General features: G+C 36.6%; 1 protein-coding gene across 1 annotated transcript; it reads left to right on the forward strand.

Annotated features, from left to right (window-relative positions):
• The first annotated feature begins 60 nt into the window (after positions 1-60).
• Positions 61-20,416, forward strand: stag2a (STAG2 cohesin complex component a). The gene is made up of 34 exons (XM_030154202.1): positions 61-260; positions 5,703-5,816; positions 6,185-6,263; positions 6,524-6,682; positions 6,827-6,923; positions 7,019-7,095; positions 7,289-7,493; positions 7,627-7,778; positions 8,364-8,437; positions 8,728-8,851; positions 9,106-9,204; positions 9,789-9,868; positions 10,719-10,826; positions 11,639-11,747; positions 11,967-12,084; positions 12,219-12,322; positions 12,413-12,505; positions 12,609-12,698; positions 12,783-12,986; positions 13,078-13,148; positions 13,257-13,344; positions 13,459-13,539; positions 14,175-14,267; positions 14,354-14,528; positions 14,630-14,769; positions 14,852-14,953; positions 15,062-15,210; positions 15,299-15,427; positions 15,527-15,735; positions 16,589-16,829; positions 16,962-17,072; positions 17,200-17,314; positions 17,889-17,966; positions 18,298-20,416. Exons 2-34 carry the CDS (start codon positions 5,764-5,766, stop codon positions 18,319-18,321), a joined length of 3,831 nt encoding a protein of 1,276 aa, XP_030010062.1. The 5' UTR covers positions 61-260; positions 5,703-5,763; the 3' UTR covers positions 18,322-20,416.
• The last annotated feature ends 110 nt before the right edge of the window (positions 20,417-20,526 follow it).

Consider the following 20,526-nt stretch of genomic DNA (forward strand, 5'->3'; position numbering starts at 1 on the left):
ACAGACAGGATATAGCTCCTACATGCAGTACATATGTTCGGCCGACAGGTGGTAGTGTGAGCTATATGCATAACTACGAAATACAACTGTACCTTGCTATGTTAGCCACAAGGAGCCTCTTAATGTTAGCTAGCAAATAAAAGTATTATTTTTGAGATTTGGAAATGACAGCTTTTGCAGATAATTAATGAAAGATCTACCTGTACAAAGCAAGCGACGTCTGGATTTTTGGTTTCAGTGCGTCTTTGATTTTATGAGAGGTAAGTTGTAAAATGGCGGATAGCGAACATCCAAGGGAGTTTGTCATTGATGCTACTGTACTTGTTTGCTCGCCAGAGATTAAACTCCAATATTAGGCATTGACAGAAGTTATCTAAACTGAGAGATGTTATTTGCCAACACATTAAAATAAACTCCTTAAATAACTGTGACCTACACAGCTGACGCTATAAGTTTTGTGATTCCCGTTGGGCAGCTTAGGCTAACGGTAGTGCTAATTTAGCTAGCAGCTGTGCTGCTGTTAAAAATTTATCACAATCATGAAGTTAAACTTTATCATAACGTTGGAAGTTCGGCACAATTAAAGCGTTAAGGACACTGAGTTTGACTAACTGACTGTTGTTTCAGCGAACATGACATATTATTAAGATTAAGTCGTATTAGCCGGAGAGCAGCGCGGCCGTCGTAGTGAAGACGGCACGTCAAGAGCAGATGAGTGGATCAGCAGTTCACTCGGAAACATCTGGAGCTACTTGTGATTGTAGTTCGGAAGTATACAACTGCGCGTGTCTGGATACCCGTTTTAAGGATCCATTCATCTTACACCTATTTTAACTTTAGCCTTTACAATATCGAATACTTTCCGATTACTCTTAAAATGAAGTTGCGCTATAGTGCAGTGCTCAAAACCGGTATGCTTTTCAGTGTGGCTTCCACTTAACACAGAAGTCTGCTTATCGTCAGCTGAAAACAAGTCAGCATTTCTTGTCACGTTTGCATTTGGAGACTGTTGCATTTTGAAGACTGTCAAAAGACAGCTCATGATGTGTAAACACGCCCACACACATCCCCCACTCCCTGGGTAACATCGACCGTAGCATGTCTAAATAAAGTACCTATATTTGCATGTCTCACTTTGTTAATTTGTCACGATGAAAGCCATAGAATATAAAGTAGGTTTGTGGTCTCATAAATTATCATAGTATTTATCACCACAATTCATGCCTTATGTCATGGTCTAGATCTGTTTGTACCAAAGCCGTCAACAGACATAACTTTTTTCTTGTACCCTGCCTACAAACAGTGTAGTACCTGTTTTACTGTACACAAACATCAGACTGTTTCTGAGTTAGAGGAGCGTTTATTCAAACATTATAGGCATTCCTAGAGTTATCTTCTCTCCAGGGTTTTTCAGATCTTCGGTTGTGTTGAACCTGATCTCTGGCAATAAGGGAACCAATGAACTGTTATTTTTATATTATTCTCAGTTGTTTCATGCAACTGAAAAGTCATATGTTTCTTGAGTTATCAGCTTTATCTGATGTGCAACTTATTATAACTTCAATTGAGGAAAAATTATTGAGGTTATCAAGAATACAATTCCATTTGTTGTTAACTATTATGCAGCAAAAGTGAACAGAATAGAATAGAATAGCCTTTTATTTTTATATGATGATACTAGCGATACTAGTAATCAGTGGTGGGTCGTGCATTTGATACTTGGGCCTTCAGTGGGGATTTACTTGACTTAATCCACCTCTTAATACCACCACTATGATGTCACAATTATAGAAACTGTCAGTACTATACAAAAAAAAAGCAAAATAACAAGGTGTGGCATTACACAGGGAGAGAGAGAGAGACATTTTGCATATTTACATTGAATACCATTATTACTAAAGCAAGAAACCCACCTAAGACAACTCCAAACTATCACACTACAACCACAAATGTACAACATCTGGAGCAGTTAAGATTCAATATTTATCTAATAACATGACAAAAACATAAAAATTTAAATAAAAAACATCATAGCCTAGTCACCAGAGATGCTCATTATTTAAATAGCAAAATATATACACATATCCAACCTCTTCTTTTTTTTTTTTTTTTTTTTTTTTTTAAACTTCAGGAATCACAAAAACTTCTGACTGTCACAGAGGTGATTTGTGTGTTTCAGTTAAATCAGTTAATCGTTTTTTATGGTCATGGAAGCCAAGGCTGAGTCACCTGTGTCCAGATGTATTCATGGCACAAGTTTTTGTTCTTAAGGGCAGAGAATGTCCGCTTGACCAGCTAGCTAGCGTCAGGGTTGGCTGACCTCTCCTCATGATATCCAGCTTTTCTGGAAAAGTCTGCTTTGAAAATGGATTTTTAAGTTTGTCGGAGACCAAATCATTTTCCTCTCCTCTGTCAGCCATTGTGGGTAGAAAAAATTCTACCTCAAATGTATTAATAGTTCAATTCAATTCAATGAGCTTTATTGGCATGAATCAAAAAGAATATTACCAAAGCTATATCAAATAATAGTTTTGCTCTTACTATCCAGTCAGAGGACAGATAAATGCTGATGACATGAGGGACCAGCTAGCTGTGAGGTGAAACTGAAATCTGATTGGTTAAAGAGACAGTCCCGATACTATATAGTTTAGGTTACATGGGCATGCACTACTGATTCTGCAGGCCCAGGGCAGATTAGATTAGCCCTGGCAGCACATAGTGACTGAAATCTGATTGGGCAAAATATCTTACATCCGCATACACGTACAAGAAGCAGTGCAGCCAAGAGAAACGCTAAGATATGAAGCGAATAGTCTGTTGGGAATGAATTAATACAATTTCAAGGAACAAATATTGCAATTTAGGCTGTAAATGTAGGTCAGTGTTTTTGATGATATTTAGACCAGCAGAGAAGACTTTGCAGGCCCTGACAGCCCACCACTGCAAGTAATAACTCTGTTGGACATCTAATTGATAAACTGTCTTTACCTACATGACAACAAAAAAAAGAGAATCCTTTGAAATTTGGGAGTTGAGGTGACCTGTAGTAACTGAAGCGAGAATTAATAAAAAGGGACAGTAACAGAGTTATTGAGCACTAGTTATCCTGAATCTCTTGCTAAGGGGTGCTCAGTATGTTTATATCCACCCTCCCAGTAATGCATTTTTATCCTCTATAGGGGACAAGAGTTTTAAAGCATTACTTAAGAAATGCTCTCCACTGCACAGGACATTCCATTAAGAAGAAAAAAAAAAAATCTATCTAAAGCACAGGTGTCAAACATACGGCCTGGGGGCCAAATCCAGCCGGCCAAAGGGTCCAGTCCGGCCCTTGGGATGAATTTATGAAATGCAAAAATTACACAAAGATATTAACAATCCTTTTAATTCAGGTTCCACATTCAGACCAATTCAATCTCAAGTGGGCCAGACCTGTAAAATACAGGGGTTTGACAAAATAATGGAAACACCTTAAAAAATCAACAAAATATAATTTAATATGGTGTAGGTCCGCCTTTTGCGGCAATTACAGCCTCAGTTCTCCGAGGTATTGATTCATACAACTTGTGAATTGTTTCCAAAGGAATTTTAAGCCATTCTTCAGTTAGAATACCCTCCAACTCTTTTAGAGACGATGGCAGTGGAAATCGACGTTTTACTTGAATCTCTAAAACTGACCATAAATGCTCAATAATGTTGAGGTCTGGGGACTGTGCCGGCCATACGAGATGCTCAACTTCATTAGAATGTTCCTCATGCCATTCTTTAACAATTCTAGCTGTATGGATTGGGGCATTATCATCTTGAGGTGAAGGTGTTTCCATTATTTTGTCCAACCCCTGTACTATCATAATAACATAGAAATAATAACAACTCCAATTTTTTCTCTTTGTAAATGTAAATATTTTCATGTATTTACATGAAGACAAAGTATAATTTCACAAAAAAATGTCAATAACCTGAATAAATATGAACAACATGAAATGTCTTAAGAGAAGTAAGTGCAATTGTACCAATATTCTGCCTGTTATTAAATGTTTTGTGTATTTGTAGATTCACTGTTATCTGTAAGTTATAATGTACATGTGGAAACGATAAACCAAAGCAGAATATTGTTAAAATTACCCTTATTTTTTCAGTTTGTTCATGTTATTAACATCTTTTGAAAGAATAGTTTGTAAACCTTTTCATAATGTAAATTTACCCTTTTTGCTCTAAAACAGAGAGAAAAGTTTGGCGTTGACATTATTTATATATTATTATGTTATTATTTTACTAGTTCGGCCCATTTCAGATTAAATTTAGCTGAATCTGGCCCCTGAACTAAAATGAGTTTGACATCCCTGATCTAAAGAAACTGTTGTATCATGCTGTTTCCAATCAAGGTAATTATTTAATTTAAAAAGCCAAACTTTTACTTTCATGGGTCTCAGGAGGAAATTCCATGCTTAAGGAACAGAAGCATTAGAACCCACATGCAGAGAACTGACAAATAGGTGATGTGACACTAATTTCTACATATACAGGAAGTCATAATGTACACACTGAGGATATTGTTTCAAAAAATGTTTCTTTGCCATGAGGAGTCCACACATGGAATACCTGCATTGCATTGAAGCGGCTAAATTTGCCATAAGCAGTTTACAAATGCCCATATATAGTATATTTGGACAAACATGTTTCTACAAAACAACAGTTTCCTATTGTTTAGACATTTTTTTTTGCACTTGCTGTAAAAAAGTCAATTAACTAGAAGCACTCGGAGAGCGCAGACTCCACCAAGGCTGATCAGTGGCCCCCCCCGTGGGCCCCCCACCCACGATCACCACCAAAATTTAATCATTTCTTCCTTATCCCATTTTCAACAAACCCTGAAAATTTCATCCAAATCTGTCCATAACTTTTTGAGTTATGTTGCACACTAACGGACAGACAAACAAACAAACAAACAAAACAAACAAACAAACCCTGGCAAAAACATAACCTCCTTGGCGGAGGTAAAAATAAACCTGAAAAAAAACCCAGTTTCTTAGACAGTCATTCTTCTTGGCTAGTTGATTCACCATGTAATTATTATGACTCCTCACATGTTGGGCAAACGTGTTCAGAGCTATCTTTGTATAGTTCAACCTGTCAGTCTTCAGACGTGGACATCAGTTCATTGCATATATATTGGTATTAATATACAGTATATGTCTCTCAATAGGAGGCTGAATGTTGTTGTAAAATACCAAAGTTTGGAGGCACTAAGAAGCTATATTAAATGTCTTATCGTATGTATTTTGAACATAACTCTACCGCAAAAAGAGATCCTCATATATAATATGTTAGGAGTATTAATAAGACCACTTTTACAAATATTGTCATCAGCCTAGAAATATTTGATACTTTCTGCACTGTTTGTCATGTATGTCTTAGAACATTAACTGCTAAAACTTTGGCATTTGTGTTCTATCACAAAGAGATCTCTAAGGAGTCAAAGCAAATATCATTGTCCTTGGTTTTTTTTTACAAAGCAAAACTTCCTTTTCTCGTTTTCTCTGTGAGGTAGGGTGACTTGTCATCAGTATCCAGGGTGTACCTCAGAGCATAGTATTTCCCTCTGAGTCACACAGTTTGTTGAATTTCTGTTCTCACTTTCATGTTACAGTCAGTGTCATTCTAGTTATTCAGTAAATAACTGTGATTTTCTTATTTTTCAGGTGTATCTGACCAAAGCAGGGAACCAAAGCAGTGGAAGCACCTACTCCAGCTGATTTAGAAATGTTAAAGAATGATAGCAGCACAGGACTTGCACACAGATTATCAGTTCCTCAGTAAGCCATTCACATTTATTGTCACTCTGAAGGATATAAATTTTCTTTTTTGTTTGCATTTAAATACATTTAAATGTAGTATTTATACTATCCAGGGTTTTCTGTTATTCACAAAATTGCAATTTTGTGTCAGTGTCATCAATGAATACATTTCTTTTGCATTTCTTTGAGATACATATATATTTTTTTAATTATTGTCAATATAATAGGTATAAGAACATATAATGTATTGTTTTTAGTCAAAGAACAACAGAGCCTTAGGTCACCATGATCCCAGGGAAAACCCTGTTAGTATAACATTACTGTATGCGTTATATGCCATTTTCATTCTGTTTGTGATTTGTATTGACTTTCTGTGTGTTGCACAGAGAGGCAGAGTCTCAGTTGTCTTCAGATACTGACCTTGAGGATCCTGATGGCAAAAATGCGAAGACAAGGAAAGGAATGGTATGTTTTTTTTAAGAGTAATGTAATTGTAAATGTAAAATGTAAATGTAAAATCAAAGAAACGCCCTCAACTGGTTTCCATTACATCATTGTCACAGAGGAACACTGATATTATATGTCAACTATATTTAATCAAAAAGTAAGCCAATATGTCTGCATCAGCTAGCTATAATGCTGTGGATGTGCTACTCTGAGAGTGATATACACTGTGTTTTGATGACCCCAAATTTTTTTTTCCATTGTGTCATTTTCCCCAAAAGGCTGCCAGGAAAGGAAAGAAGGTGTTGGGAGACAAGGCTAAAGGTGGAGGAGCTGGATGGGGTCCTGGTGTTGGCTGGGTGAACGGTCATCATCAGGAGAACGGGATGGAGAATATGACCTTGTTTGAAGTGGTCAAAATGGGGAAGAGCGCCACACAGGTGAGGTTTATTGACATCTGATAAAATGTAATGAGTTGCCGTGAACCAATCATCAGTAGTTTTTTTCTTTGTCAGTGTCTAATTTCTTGGATTACTTCATTTTGTGGTCGGTTGTAAAACAAGTATGTTTGATGTCCTCTCTAGTCAGTTGTTGATGACTGGATTGAGGCCTACAAACATGACAGAGACATCGCTCTCTTGGACTTAATCAACTTCTTCATCCAGTGTTCTGGCTGTAAAGGTGACTGACAGACATGATGTGCTTAAGTATGTTAAGAACAAAGCCTATATACTGAGTGTTGCTGCTGTGTTTGGTGTTTATTTTTAACCTCACAGGTGCTGTGAGTGGCGAGATGTTCAGACATATGCAGAACTCTGAGATCATCCGAAAAATGACAGAGGAGTTTGATGAGGTAGTGCGTGCTGCTTTTTACAACAAGTGCAAAAACATACTCGAAAATATTAGAAGAATCGACATATAAATCTGTGCAGCTGCAGATGCATGCTTTGAAGAGGCTTTATCCTGGTTGCTGTACAGGGAAAGGGTACAAATAAAACTGATATCCCTAACCTGAATCTAATACACTGCCTTTCATTATCAAACAGGACAGCGGCGATTATCCATTAACGTTGTCTGGGCCACAGTGGAAGAAATTCAGAATAAGCTTCTGTGACTTCATTGCCGTGCTTGTGCGTCAGTGTCAGTACAGCATCATCTATGACGAGTATATGATGGACACAGTCATCTCCCTGCTCACTGGCCTGTCTGACTCACAGGTCAGGGCTTTTAGACATACAAGCACACTAGCAGGTCAGTGTCAGCTGTGAACTTTAAACTCCACTTCTGCATGTTTTTCCTCCCTCTTGTCTGCATGCTCATAGTGTTTTTTCTAGAAACTGTTATTCCATCACGCATCAAATGAGCATTTGTTTTTTTTTGCCAGCCATGAAGTTGATGACAGCTTTGGTGAATGTCGCTCTGAACCTGAGCATTAATATGGACAACACACAGAGACAGTATGAGGCAGAGAGGAACAAGGTCATCGCTAAAAGGGCCAATGAAGGTTGGAGCTCTTGTTGCAAAAGCGAAAAAGAGGTAGGAAGTAGAGACTGATTTAAGTCATTCATAATTACTATACTTGGCTTGCTTTTACTCAAAAAAGATGTAAAGGTATATAGTTGAAATGAGCACTGCTCAAATATGCATTATTGAACAATAATACATCTTTTCTTACTGTAAACTACCCTCATGAAAGACCAAAAATTGATACTGATCATTAGAATTACTTAAAGTACAAAACACTGTAGGATTGCCCTATACTCACTGTCCTGTTGTTGTGCCTACACCCTAATGTTAATCAATGTGAAAAGCACACCATACATTACAGACCATACATACATTACATTACATACCGTACAGTCCCTTAAAAACACAACAGTATAGATAGGACATAAAATCACAAAAATAGATCACAGGTACTTTTTGTGGACACTAGAATATTATATAACACTATATATTTCTGCAACTAACTACTTTAAGCAATTTAAGTAAGTTCAGTGACTTTGAGGGTGAATGACACAGATGCCATAGGAATAACTGTCCCTTTGTGTGTTTTTTGTGGACATTTTAACATGGTTATTTTCATAAAAAATAAATTTTTTTGTGTCTGAATTCTTTCAGCTCCAGGAAAATCAAGATGAAATTGAAAATATGATGAATGCAATTTTCAAAGGAGTGTTTGTTCACAGATACCGGTATGTGACTTCTCATGACTTAAATGCTATATGACCCAGAGGGGTTTTGTGGATTGTCTTCTTGTGCAAGGACTCTTGCTTTAGTCTGAACAAGAGGTCTTTCATTGTTGATTTTTGGCTTTTTGGTGCCCTCTTGTGTTAAGTTGTTGTAATCACTAGAATAAACCCCAGTGATGGACCATCGAGACCCACCAAAGTCCTGACTTTTACTGATCTCAGCAGTTATGTTCAAATAAGGGGTTATTATATGCCTGTCGACTAATTTTAATTGTCTCTTTTATTTTTACCAGTGATGCCATTGCAGAAATCCGAGCTGTTTGTATTGAAGAGATTGGAGTATGGATGAAGTTGTACAGTGATGCCTTCCTCAATGACAGTTACCTTAAATATGTTGGTTGGACGATGCATGACAAGGTGAGTTTATTGATATCAAACAATGTAAGCAAACAGGACACTTATTCCTTTCCTTATTTTGGTTGTTTTACTTGAAACAAAAAGACAAAACCACTTATTTTGCGTGTACTTTTAGATTAGATACAGTGTTATTAAAAGAACACATTGTCAGTGATTTGAGTCCACTGGTGTGTAGTAGTGAAAAGCACAAAAAACACTTAACTTGCAATGGTCCCACATTTGAGTCTTTTAATATGTTCCCTTTGTCACTTCAGCAAGGTGAGGTGCGGCTGAAGTGCCTGACTGCCCTGCAAGGCCTGTACTACAACAGAGAACTCGGCACTCGACTGGAGCTCTTTACAAGTCGATTCAAGGTGAGGCAGCGCATACACCATTTCATCAGTTACTTAAGAATGCTTGTGCATCAGTGAAAATGGAAACATTCTGTCTTTACATCAGTGTTTCTGCAGGTCTTCAAAAGTTTAAAATATAATTTAAATTTTTGAGGTCTTAGAATTGATTTATTTATGAAAGTTACTTTTATAATCCTATAACATATAAAAGTGTAGTGTCTTTTTTTAATGTGATTTGCAGAAAAAATTGTATTGAAGGCTCTAACAAATCTACAAAATGAATCCAACATAGAACTAATAACCAGTAATGCAGTATGTTGAGGTATGCTGTTTGGGCCAATCTCTCATCTCAGCAAAAAAAAAGATGGCTTTAGAGGTAATAAGTTAAAACATTTTCTGTAAGAGCTTTTGGTATAAAGAGTAATCGTCATGGACATCTCAGTCTTAAATTTACTTCATAATCACCTTCAAACATTGAGACCTGCAGAGACACTGCTATAGGCACCTTTCTGAATAGTACTGACTGTTTTGATTAGTGTGTCAGGTCCCTATATGATAATAAATGTAAAAATGTATTTGAGACATGAACTCACTGTCATTGACAGGATCGTATTGTGTCTATGACTCTGGACAAGGAATACGATGTCGCAGTGCAAGCCATTAAACTTCTAACACTTGTCTTACAGTGAGTAAACCTTTCAGTTCCATAAAGCCATAATAAACATAACAGTATTAAGATTACACAAACATTTAAACATTGATTACAGTATGTACAGTAGCTGTTCATCTTTGTTAATTAGGCATTGAAAGAGCCCAATCTGGTCTCCAGTGGGCTGGACCAGTAAAATAATGACATAATAAAATAGAAATAATTTCAACTCCAAAATTTTAACTATATTTTGGAGTGAAAAAAGTAAAATTATATGATGAAAATGTTTATATTTACAAATCTCCTTAAAAACTTTTGAATAGCATGAACAAAAAAAACCCTTATAGATCACAGTGGATCTACAGGTACACAAAACATTTCTGTCAAGACGTTTCAGGTTGTTCATATTTCTTCAGGTTCAGGATAGTTTGTAAATGTAAACATTTTCATGTAATTTTACTCTTTTTTTTTTTTTTAACAAAAAAAAAAGAAAAATTTGAAGTTGTCATTATTTGTATGTTATTTTGATGGTATTTTCCTGGTCTGACCCACTTGAGATGGAGTTGGGCTGAATGTGGAACCTGAACTAAAATGATTTTGACACCATTGACTGTTAATATTTGAAGTGTATTTTTTTTCATTTCACAATTTCCACCCACAGGCCAGATTAGACCCTTTGGTGGGCTGGTTTTGGCCCACGAGCTGCATGTTTGACACCTGTGCTATAGCTAAATAGATATTTTTTTGTTTCAAATACGTATAACATTCACTGTACTTACATGGCACTTTCCTTTCATGCCCTTTTCTTGCCATGTGTGAAGAGGAGTAGGTATAAGTATAAAATTATATGTTCTAATACTATAAATGGCTGTGTTTCATCTAACAGGAGTAGTGACGAGGTTCTAACAGCAGAGGACTGTGAAAGTGTATATCATTTGGTTTACTCAGCACATCGACCCATTGCTGTTTCAGCAGGGGAATTTCTGTTTAAGAAGTAAGTGCTTTGTTCCTATTTATGTTCCTATAATAAGAGTGATTTACTTTAATCCAACACGTGTATTGTAAAACCATCTTTTGTGGCTTAATTGCAACCACAAGTTTTGTTTTCTGTTGTTTCTGGAGGCTTAGCCTGTGTTGTGGGGACTTTTTGTTAAATATAAACTCTGCATTTTTTAATCAATTTGGATCAATATTTTTGCATTATTTTTTGATCATCTCTAGATGAAGCCAACACTAGTCTACAGTTTCCTAAATATCCTAGCTGCAGTGTTTCCATGAATTACCTAGATTGTGACAATCCATTTTGTCTCAGCAGAGTTTCATAATGAACCAAAAATGTTTCACACTCAAGTGTAAAAACATCTAAAGTTGCTGTTTCTTCACTGGCTGAACTTGTCATTTCATCAGTCATTGTTTCTTCAGCAGCAGCAATGCAATGTGTTGCACCAGCTCTGAAAGTTAATGCAAGGTTAATGGTAATAATACTCTGTAAGATACAACAGTTACTGTGGTAATCGGGCCATTTAAAAGGTTTGTTCGCTGAGTAGCAAAGTTTAGACAGTGATGTTTTATTTATTTATTTAACAACAGTAATATTACTAAAAACCCTCTGACAAGTACTCTAGTCATATGCTAATTTAGATGGATCATAATTTCAATTTGTGAGATTGCCTAGCTGTATATGGTTCTCTTCATCTTCATCTTGGTAACATGTTTTCACAGACCATGTCAGACTATATTTAGAGTTGTTTATTTGGGCAGCATTCACCAGAGGTTTTTAACAGCCTTGTTTTGTTCTCATTAAAGACTCTTCAGCCATCGGGGTCCTGAGGAGGAGGGTTTACCCAGGAGGGGCAGACAGAGTCTCAATGGCAGCCTCATCAAAACTACAGTTTTCTTCTTCTTGGAAAGTGAAGTAAGGATGGATGTTGGGTGTTAACTTGGAATTAAGATAAATCTTAACATGTTATCAAGGCCATTTATATAATCTGAAGTGCTTTATGATATATAACTGTATTGTGTTGATTAAAAACATCTTAAAAGATCTGGATAAAAAACAGTACTCACCTCTGTACTTCTGTTGTGAATAGTAGGTTTTTGGTTGTTTGATTTGATGCCGTTTGATGTTTGACAGCTGCATGAACATGGGGCCTACTTGGTGGATAGCCTGTGGGACTGTGGATCAGAACTGTTAAAGGACTGGGAGACCATGATCAGTCTGCTTTTGGATGAGCCCATGCCAGGGGAGGAGGGTATGAGTCCACTGTCAGACTTTCACAGCTCACATTGTCAGCTCCAGTATAATAACCTATTTCTGCAGCTGGAGTGTTGGATAACTAGGCACGTTTTTACATTCATTGTTCATAACTGTTTCTGTTGTTTTCAGCCCTGACAGATCGGCAGGAGACGGCGCTGGTTGAGATCATGCTCTGTGCCATTCGACAGGCTTGTGAATGTCACCCACCAGTGGGCAGGGGTACAGGAAAGAGGGTGAGTGTCTGGTCGGGCATGCTCCACATCATATGTTTCTGGAATACATTTCAACCTGTTAATACGACTTGGGTTGTTTGTATGGAAAAGGTTCTGACCGCAAAAGAAAAGAAAACACAGCTGGACGATAGAACAAGGGTCACGGAGATGTTTGCTGTTGCATTACCACTGTTACTTGCAAAGGTGATTAAAGGTTTTTTTATACCGACAGCCTCCTAAGACATGTATTTGGATGCAGATTTGATTGTTAAGCATTCAATTTATTGTTTTTTCTCTCTGATTATAGTACTGCGTTGATATTGATAAGGTGACTAATTTGCTGCAAATACCAAAGTACTTTGATCTTGACATCTACACAACTGGACGCTTAGAAAAGGTTTGTTGATTGTTGCATCTACTTTCCTAACTTGTAGAACACATGCTTTGTCAATAGTCTAACAGTTTTTTCTGTCTTTTTAAGCATTTGGATGCTCTGCTGCGGCAGATCTGGGAGGTTGTGGATAAGCACACAGACACTGAAGTCCTTGAAGCCTGCTCTACAACCTACCACTATTTGTGTAATGAAGAGTTTACCATATACAACCGAGTGGACATCACCCGATCTCAGCTTCTTGATGAACTGGTTGACAAGTTCAGCAGACTCCTGGAGGACTTCCTGCAAGAGGTGGGTGCTGTGTCATTGCTATGCTGCTTCATTGTGTATAGTTCTCTGACTGAAGTGAGTGATTTAAATAATCTTACCTCTTCTGTATCAGGGTGAAGAACCAGATGATGATGATGCCTACCAGGTTTTATCTACCCTCAAGAAGATCACAGCTTTTCACAAGTAAGCAAATGAGCAATGTTTTTTAATGAGGTTGGATTTGAGTGTTGACATTTGCATAATGCAAATTTAATTAAGTCAACATTTTCATTAACATTTTCTTGCTTTCAGCGCACATGACCTCTCTAAGTGGGATCTCTTCACCAGCAACTACAGACTTCTCAACACAGGTCTGCAGAATGGGGATATGCCCGAACAGGTATTGCATCCCCAACAGTTTAATGATCTTCAGCTATGTGAGTCTTTCATAATGCTAAACCTGTACTTCCAGTCACATTACAGCTAATCTAATCCTCTTGGTTTCTCTCCCCAGATTGTGGTTCAAGCTATGCAGTGCACACATTATATCATCCTCTGGCATCTAGCAAAGGTCTCTGACAGTGCATCCACACAGGTATTTATTTATTTATTAGTCTGGTTGTGGGACACACACAAAGGACTTACGTAAAAATCAGCTGAACAAATTTGTCAGCCACACTTGGGAATTTGATTCTTTCCACTATAACTGTCATATTAGAAAAACATAATGGTTTTCAAAGAGGTATTTTTTAATGCATTTTTTTTGCTAAAATACAGTGGTACTCCTTTAGTCAGTGTCCAATTGCAAAGCACTTTTCACAGGTCCCTTGTTCCACATTTAGTTTCATACCAAATATGTGCTAAAAGTTGTTTTTATCTCATCCAGTACTTTGAGTTTTGGTTCTACTTAGTCCTTAACCTTTGATTAAAGTGAACCTTCAGCTCTTCTTATTAGATGTAGCTGACATTATAGACTTATTGTGTATAAATATTGTGTGAAGTGCTCATCAACCATATTTCATATTTTATATATATATATATATAATATGTATATATATATATGTGTATATATATATATATATATATATATATATATATATATATATATATATATATATATATATATATATTTTAGGTTCATATGAATGTATTAATGCAACACAAACCATTACCTAGTTCACTGAAACAATTACACCTTTCTCACAAACTGGTGTATTTTTTTGTGTTTAGGGTGATATGGTGACCTTGAGAAAGCAAATGAGAGCCTTCTGTTTGATGTGTCAGCGTTACCTAAACAGCATCAACACTGCAGTTAAAGAGCAGGTGGGATCATAGTGAAAATACTGTTTCTTATACAACTGAAAATTTGTAATTTCTTTGTAAATACTGAAGTGTTGTTTTTATCCCAGGCCTTCACCATACTATGCGATCTGCTGATGATCTTCAGTCACCAAATTATGTCTTCAGGACGGGAGCAGCTGGAACCTCTGGTCTATACGCCAGACTCCACTTTACAGGCAGAGCTGCTCAACTTCATCCTGGACCAAGTGTTCATTGATCAGGATGATGACAATAATAGCACAGGTCAGGGCACATTACCATTCTCCTGTTAATCCATTAAGCCTTGAGTGATGGTCTAATAATTGTGATCTTTTTTTAAGTAAATGTTCTGCGTAAACTTTCAGATGGACAACATGATGATGAGGCTGGTAAAATAGAGGCCCTGCATAAACGGAGAAACCTTCTTGCTGCCTATTGCAAATTGATCATTTACAATATTGTTGAGATAAACACAGGGGCAGATATATTTAAACAGTATATGAGGGTAGGTGTAAATCTTTTTTTTTACTTATTGTTAAGTATTTATCTGGCCCTGCTGTCCAACAGTGTTTCTTCTTTCTCCTTAGTATTACAACGATTATGGAGATATCATCAAGGAAACAATGAGTAAAACAAGACAAATTGACAAAACACAATGTGCAAAGACGCTCGTACTGAGTCTGCAAAAGGTTTGTTTTAATTCTATTAGTTACGGTACACCTCACCTGCTTTAAGCGAGTACAATTCAGGTTTGTGGTTTAGTTTAATGTGTTTTTTTATTTTGTTTAACTTTGCAGTTATTCAATGAGATGCTGTCTGAGCTTGGCTGCAATATTGACCGCTCAACATCAGCATTCTGTGGTATTAAAGAGCTTGCCCGACGCTTCTCGCTGACGTTTGGCTTGGATCAGTTGAAGACCAGGGAGGCCATTGCAATGTTACATAAGTAAGTGTCATAACAGCGTTACATGCCTTTCTGTTCTTACAATGAAATTGTTTCAACGTTGTTACTCATTCTTCTCTATTTGTTTTAGAGATGGGATTGAGTTTGCTTTTAAGGAACCTAGTCCTCAAGGAGAAGGGGGTCCACCTCTAAATTTAGCCTTTTTGGATATACTGAGTGAGTTCTCCAGCAAACTGATTCGACAGGACAAGAGGACAGTGTGAGTTGAAGGCAGATGAATTGGTGGAGTAATTTGTTTGATGGAACATTGTTAGATTCAATTCTTATGTCCTAATCCTTGTTTTCCTGAAATCTACAGTCACATGTACCTGGAACGTTTCATGACGTTTCAAATGGCCCTGCAGCGAGAGGACTGCTGGCTGCCCCTCATCTCATACCGAAACTCCCTGCAGGCCGGAGGAGACGATGACACCATGTCTGTCATCAGTGGGATCAGCAGCCGAGGTTCCACCATCAGGAGTAAGAAGCCTAAACCGGTTACTGCTGCCAAAAGGAAATTACCTGAAGGTGAGCAATGATATTCAGGAAAAGAGGTGATGACGCACACATCCAGTTGTTAAAAGGTGTGCAGGATCCCAAAAAGAAATGGATGAAAAAATAAGACAAGGTCCACACAACCTGTGAGCTCCCAAGAAGATGTTTATTCACCACAGTGACGTTTCGGGCATCGGCCCTTCATCAGACATAGGAACGAAATGTCACTGGTGAATAAATATCTTCTTGGGAGCTCACAGCTCGAGCAATGATATTCAGACATAGTTAGAGACATGCAACATAAGTTCATCTGTACAAGAACTGCTGCGTAGCTGCTTATTTAAATGCCATATTTGTCACAGCTCACTATAACACTCATGACTGATGTGTGATCTATGTATTGTTAAGTCACTTATGTGTGTACTTTTTCAAACAATGTATGTCAGTCAAAAAAATTTTAAAGCATTGACCATAATTTGGGAATATTTTGCTGCATTTCTTTGCCCACATCAGGCCTAGTCCATATATGGGAATTTTTTTTTGTTTAGTTTTTCCTCCTTCATTCTTAAAAAAATCTTCATCTATATAAAAAGGCAGAAACACAAAGCACTGGTAAGACCATGCCAAAATCAACAGGCTGGCTCCCACAACCCTGGAAGGAGTTTAAGAAAAAAGAAAAGAAAAATCTAATAAACACTCATCTAGGATTAGGCCAGGCTACAATCTACCGTTATTTACACTCATATAAAATGCTCAAAATATAAGTGTAAAATGAAATGTTATTTGCTATCATCCCCTCTCTGAATCATATTAAATCAGACAGCTATATATGCATTCATGGAACACTCATTCATGGACATATACACAATATTCTTTCGTCTAACAGAAGAGAACAGTTGCAGCAGCACTGATGCAGTTTGGATGAACTGTGAGCAGAACGTGCAGACGCCGGTGATGATGCCTTCGCCTCACCTCACCTCCACTGTACTGAGGGATCCAAAGAAGATGAGACCAGAAAACAGCTACACGTCTGCATACACGATGCCATCAGAGCAACATCCCCATCAGCCTGTGCCTCCACAGACACAGGAGCAACACCATCACCACCAGGCTGCCATTGATTACAAGTACAAAAACCTTTCTGCATTCTTATTACCTTACCTTTAAATACACATTTACAAAAGTTGCACCTGGCTTTTGCTAATTTGTCAAAGGTCTTAAGGTGTGGAGTCTTGCTAATACTAAACCACTCTCTACAGTACGCAGGTTACTTGGATGTTAACACAGAGGCAACAAGCTGAGGCGCGTCAACAACAAGAGCGGGTCAACATGCAGTACGCCAAGATGAGGAACCACATGCAGCAAGCAATGTAATAAAATGTCATTTCTCTGTCTTCATTACACAGAGATTTTATTATTGAACCAAACAGAGAATAGACTAGGTTCACAACTTGCATATCCATCCTTTGCTGACATGTTTCTTTGTGTCCTCCATAGTCGTCGCAGCTCTGGACTTATGGAGGATGATGAGCAGCCAATTGTTGAGGATGTGATGATGTCATCAGAGGACATCAATGAGGGCATGGATTTTGACACAATGGACATTGATTTGGTAAGTTATGTGTTCACTGATAGTCAAAATTATAGACAGACTTTGACTAAAGGTCTTTACCCACCAGAGGGGCATGATTGTCATCTGATCTATTACCATGTCAGTATATTTTTTCATTTTTTACTCCATTATTTATGAGTAGTTACAAAACATGAATGTTATATGGTGACAGACTGGTCTCAAAACAGATTTAGATTAGACTAGAGACAAACAGGCTATAGAGGAAGCTTCAAGTGAAGTTGAATGTATTACTTTTCCTGCCTGTATATATTCAAATGTTTCACTAAACAAGTGTCACGGCTGTTACAAATTCACATCAGGACTGACATAAATATTTTGATGTGAAATAGAAGCATATGATGATATTGACAGTCCAGTTATTCATAACCAATAACAATATACCTTCTTTAAAATGGAAAAAATAATGTGTAATGTACCTTAATGTTTGTGATTACTATGTATATAATAATTTAAATAGTGGTATTGCTTACTCTAAAGTTTTAAGAATTTCAAAATTATTGAAACACTATTTTTCATCTTGTTGCATGTTTAACACTTAACTATTATTTTCCAGCCGGCATCAAAGAATCGAAGAGAACGAACAGAATTAAAGCCAGACTACTTTGATCCATCTTCTATCATGGATGATTCGGTAGGAAATTCTCTCTTTGTGAAACGCCGTTATTTTTTTCTTTTTAAAATATGACCGTTTAGTTTGATAGGCAGTATTATTATCTTCTTTTGGAAATTCTTTCATAGATAATGGAAGCTGAAGTCAGCCTGGATTCACAGCAGGCTCAATAAATACAGGGGCAACCCTGCTGCCAAAAAGCAAAATAAAAGTTTACCCATATATTCAACAGGCCACACTGCATAGATGGAACTGACTTGCTAGTTTATTGCAGTTTCATCCTGCATTAAGATCAGTGAGTGAACAATGTGGATATAGTGTTTGTAACATGTTCTTCTTTTTCTGTCCTCAGGTTCTCAATGTTTCAATGTTCTAAGACAATGTGGACCCATTGAGGACATTGTACATTCAAAATCCTTGGAGGATGTGATGGATGAGTGTTTTGTAAACTCTGAATGGAGAGAAACAGACTACTGAACATGGTTTGTGAGACACCAATGTTTGCCTCTACAACACTTTGTCATATTTAGAGGGACATTTTGAATTTGAATCTGATATTTTCACACACCAGACTTTTGTCACACTGCAAGAGAAAGGTGTTGGCTTTCTTAACTCTGGACCCGCTTTTGCCAGCGCAAGATGTTACGATGCTTTGTTCAATAAAAGTGCCAGTAGAGAAACTTACTCTTCATTATGTGACAGGTGCATAGTGAGGAGACAATAACAGACTGAAATTCAAATGATTAATATATACCTTTAATTTTTTTTTTTTTTTTTGACAAAAATTGTCTGATGTAAATACATAGTGGCCAATATACAGGAAAAGTGAACACAACTTCATGACCAACAGTGAAGTGATTATATAATAGCCAAAAACAATTCTATGTTTGCAATTCTTACAGCATTCAGTTGTTGTTGAACACTGAAATTGTGTCGCAGAGGTGCTGATTCAGCACAGTGGTACTTTTATTTTTACCTTTAATTACATGCTCAAATCAACATCCCTTTGACACAGTGTGAACAGAAAGTGATCACAAGGCTTGTGACTTCAGCATTTGTTTCAGGGCCATTAAAATAAATTGCATTTAACTGTAAAGGTGTTGATGACATTGTGTCCACTTGCTGTACTTATGAATTGTAGATTTTGGCATGGCATGTAGCCATATATCAAAACATGTACATGTACACAGTAAAGTAAAATGTGAACAGGCATCTCATACTGTTTAAAAGCCTTGCCACAGATGATATACAGCATTCTCAGATTTCTCTGTGATGGTATTTTTTAGAAATTTCTGTGTTCTGCTTTTATACCTTATAGATAACTTTGATTTTTAGATATTTTGTAATGACAATCAAATGTAAAATAATGGTTTCTAATCATGTTATTTCTCATATGCTGAAATAATCCTTTTTAATGGACAGATTATGTTATTATAAATAGGCCCAGCTGTTTGTATTTTCTTTTCATCTCTCTTGTACTAAAAGGTGAAAAGTCATACATGACTATGAACTGACGACTACATTTTTCATTGTTTTAATATTCACAGCACTCATAATGTCATACATGGCTTGACCTTAATCACTTGCTTTATCCAATATCTTGAATATTTTTGTCCATTGTATATTATCTAATATTGTCAAATAACATAAACATGCTGTAGTGCAATCTTTAAAAGAAAGAATCTGAAAAAGGGTTGAGAAAGTTGTTTGCATTTTTGTTTGATGTGGGGGTTTTTTTTTTTGTTTGGTTGGGTTTTTTTGTTGTTCAAAATATTTTAATTTTTTGGTGTGTCACTGTCAAGTGTATAAGAGTTACATAAATATTCTAAATGACAAAAGTTTTAGGGTTATTTAGTCAACTATTATAGTATCACAAATGTATATTATACAGATTCAAATGTGTAATATATTGTGAATCGGTGCTCTTTTTATATTTGCTGATTTTGATTGCCTGAAATTTTAGATAAAGGTTTAAGAACTAGAATGTAACTATTTGAAGTTAACCTACTAATTTACAAGTATACATACAGTACACTTATTTGTTTGTCTTTTAATGGACAGTTGAGATTTCTTTACAAGTATGTGTTTGGGCTGGTCAGCAGATGCTGACTTTATGGGAAAATATATAGTAGCTAGACACAAAACCATAATTTCCTCAAAATCAAGCTATAAACTGGAGAAACAGACCATGTGGTCTTAGAGGTTTATCATATACAGCACATACTAACTATTCATGGTAGGCATCTTAGACTTGCCTGTAAATGTACATTAATCATTTAATATGGGATCTTTTCTGTTTTACATTGAACTGCTTAAAATGTGCATACATCTGTTTGTTTACACATATTTAAATGATTGTGTATATTAAATTTGTGTTTTATTCTATTTACAAAGTGCCCATTGCATCCTTTATGATTTATATTTATGTTAGGAGATGTAACATGAACAGAATAAACCCTTGACAAACTGTGTGATGTTTCTATGAGCATACATTCATACTTCATGAATGAATGAATGATGCATGAAGAAATATACAAAACTAGTGTTTGCAATTAGGGTTATCCTTCAAAATATGTTTGTG

The sequence above is a fragment of the Sphaeramia orbicularis genome, chromosome 14 (assembly GCF_902148855.1).
Source record: "Sphaeramia orbicularis chromosome 14, fSphaOr1.1, whole genome shotgun sequence".
Classification (NCBI taxonomy): Eukaryota; Metazoa; Chordata; class Actinopteri; order Kurtiformes; family Apogonidae; genus Sphaeramia; species Sphaeramia orbicularis.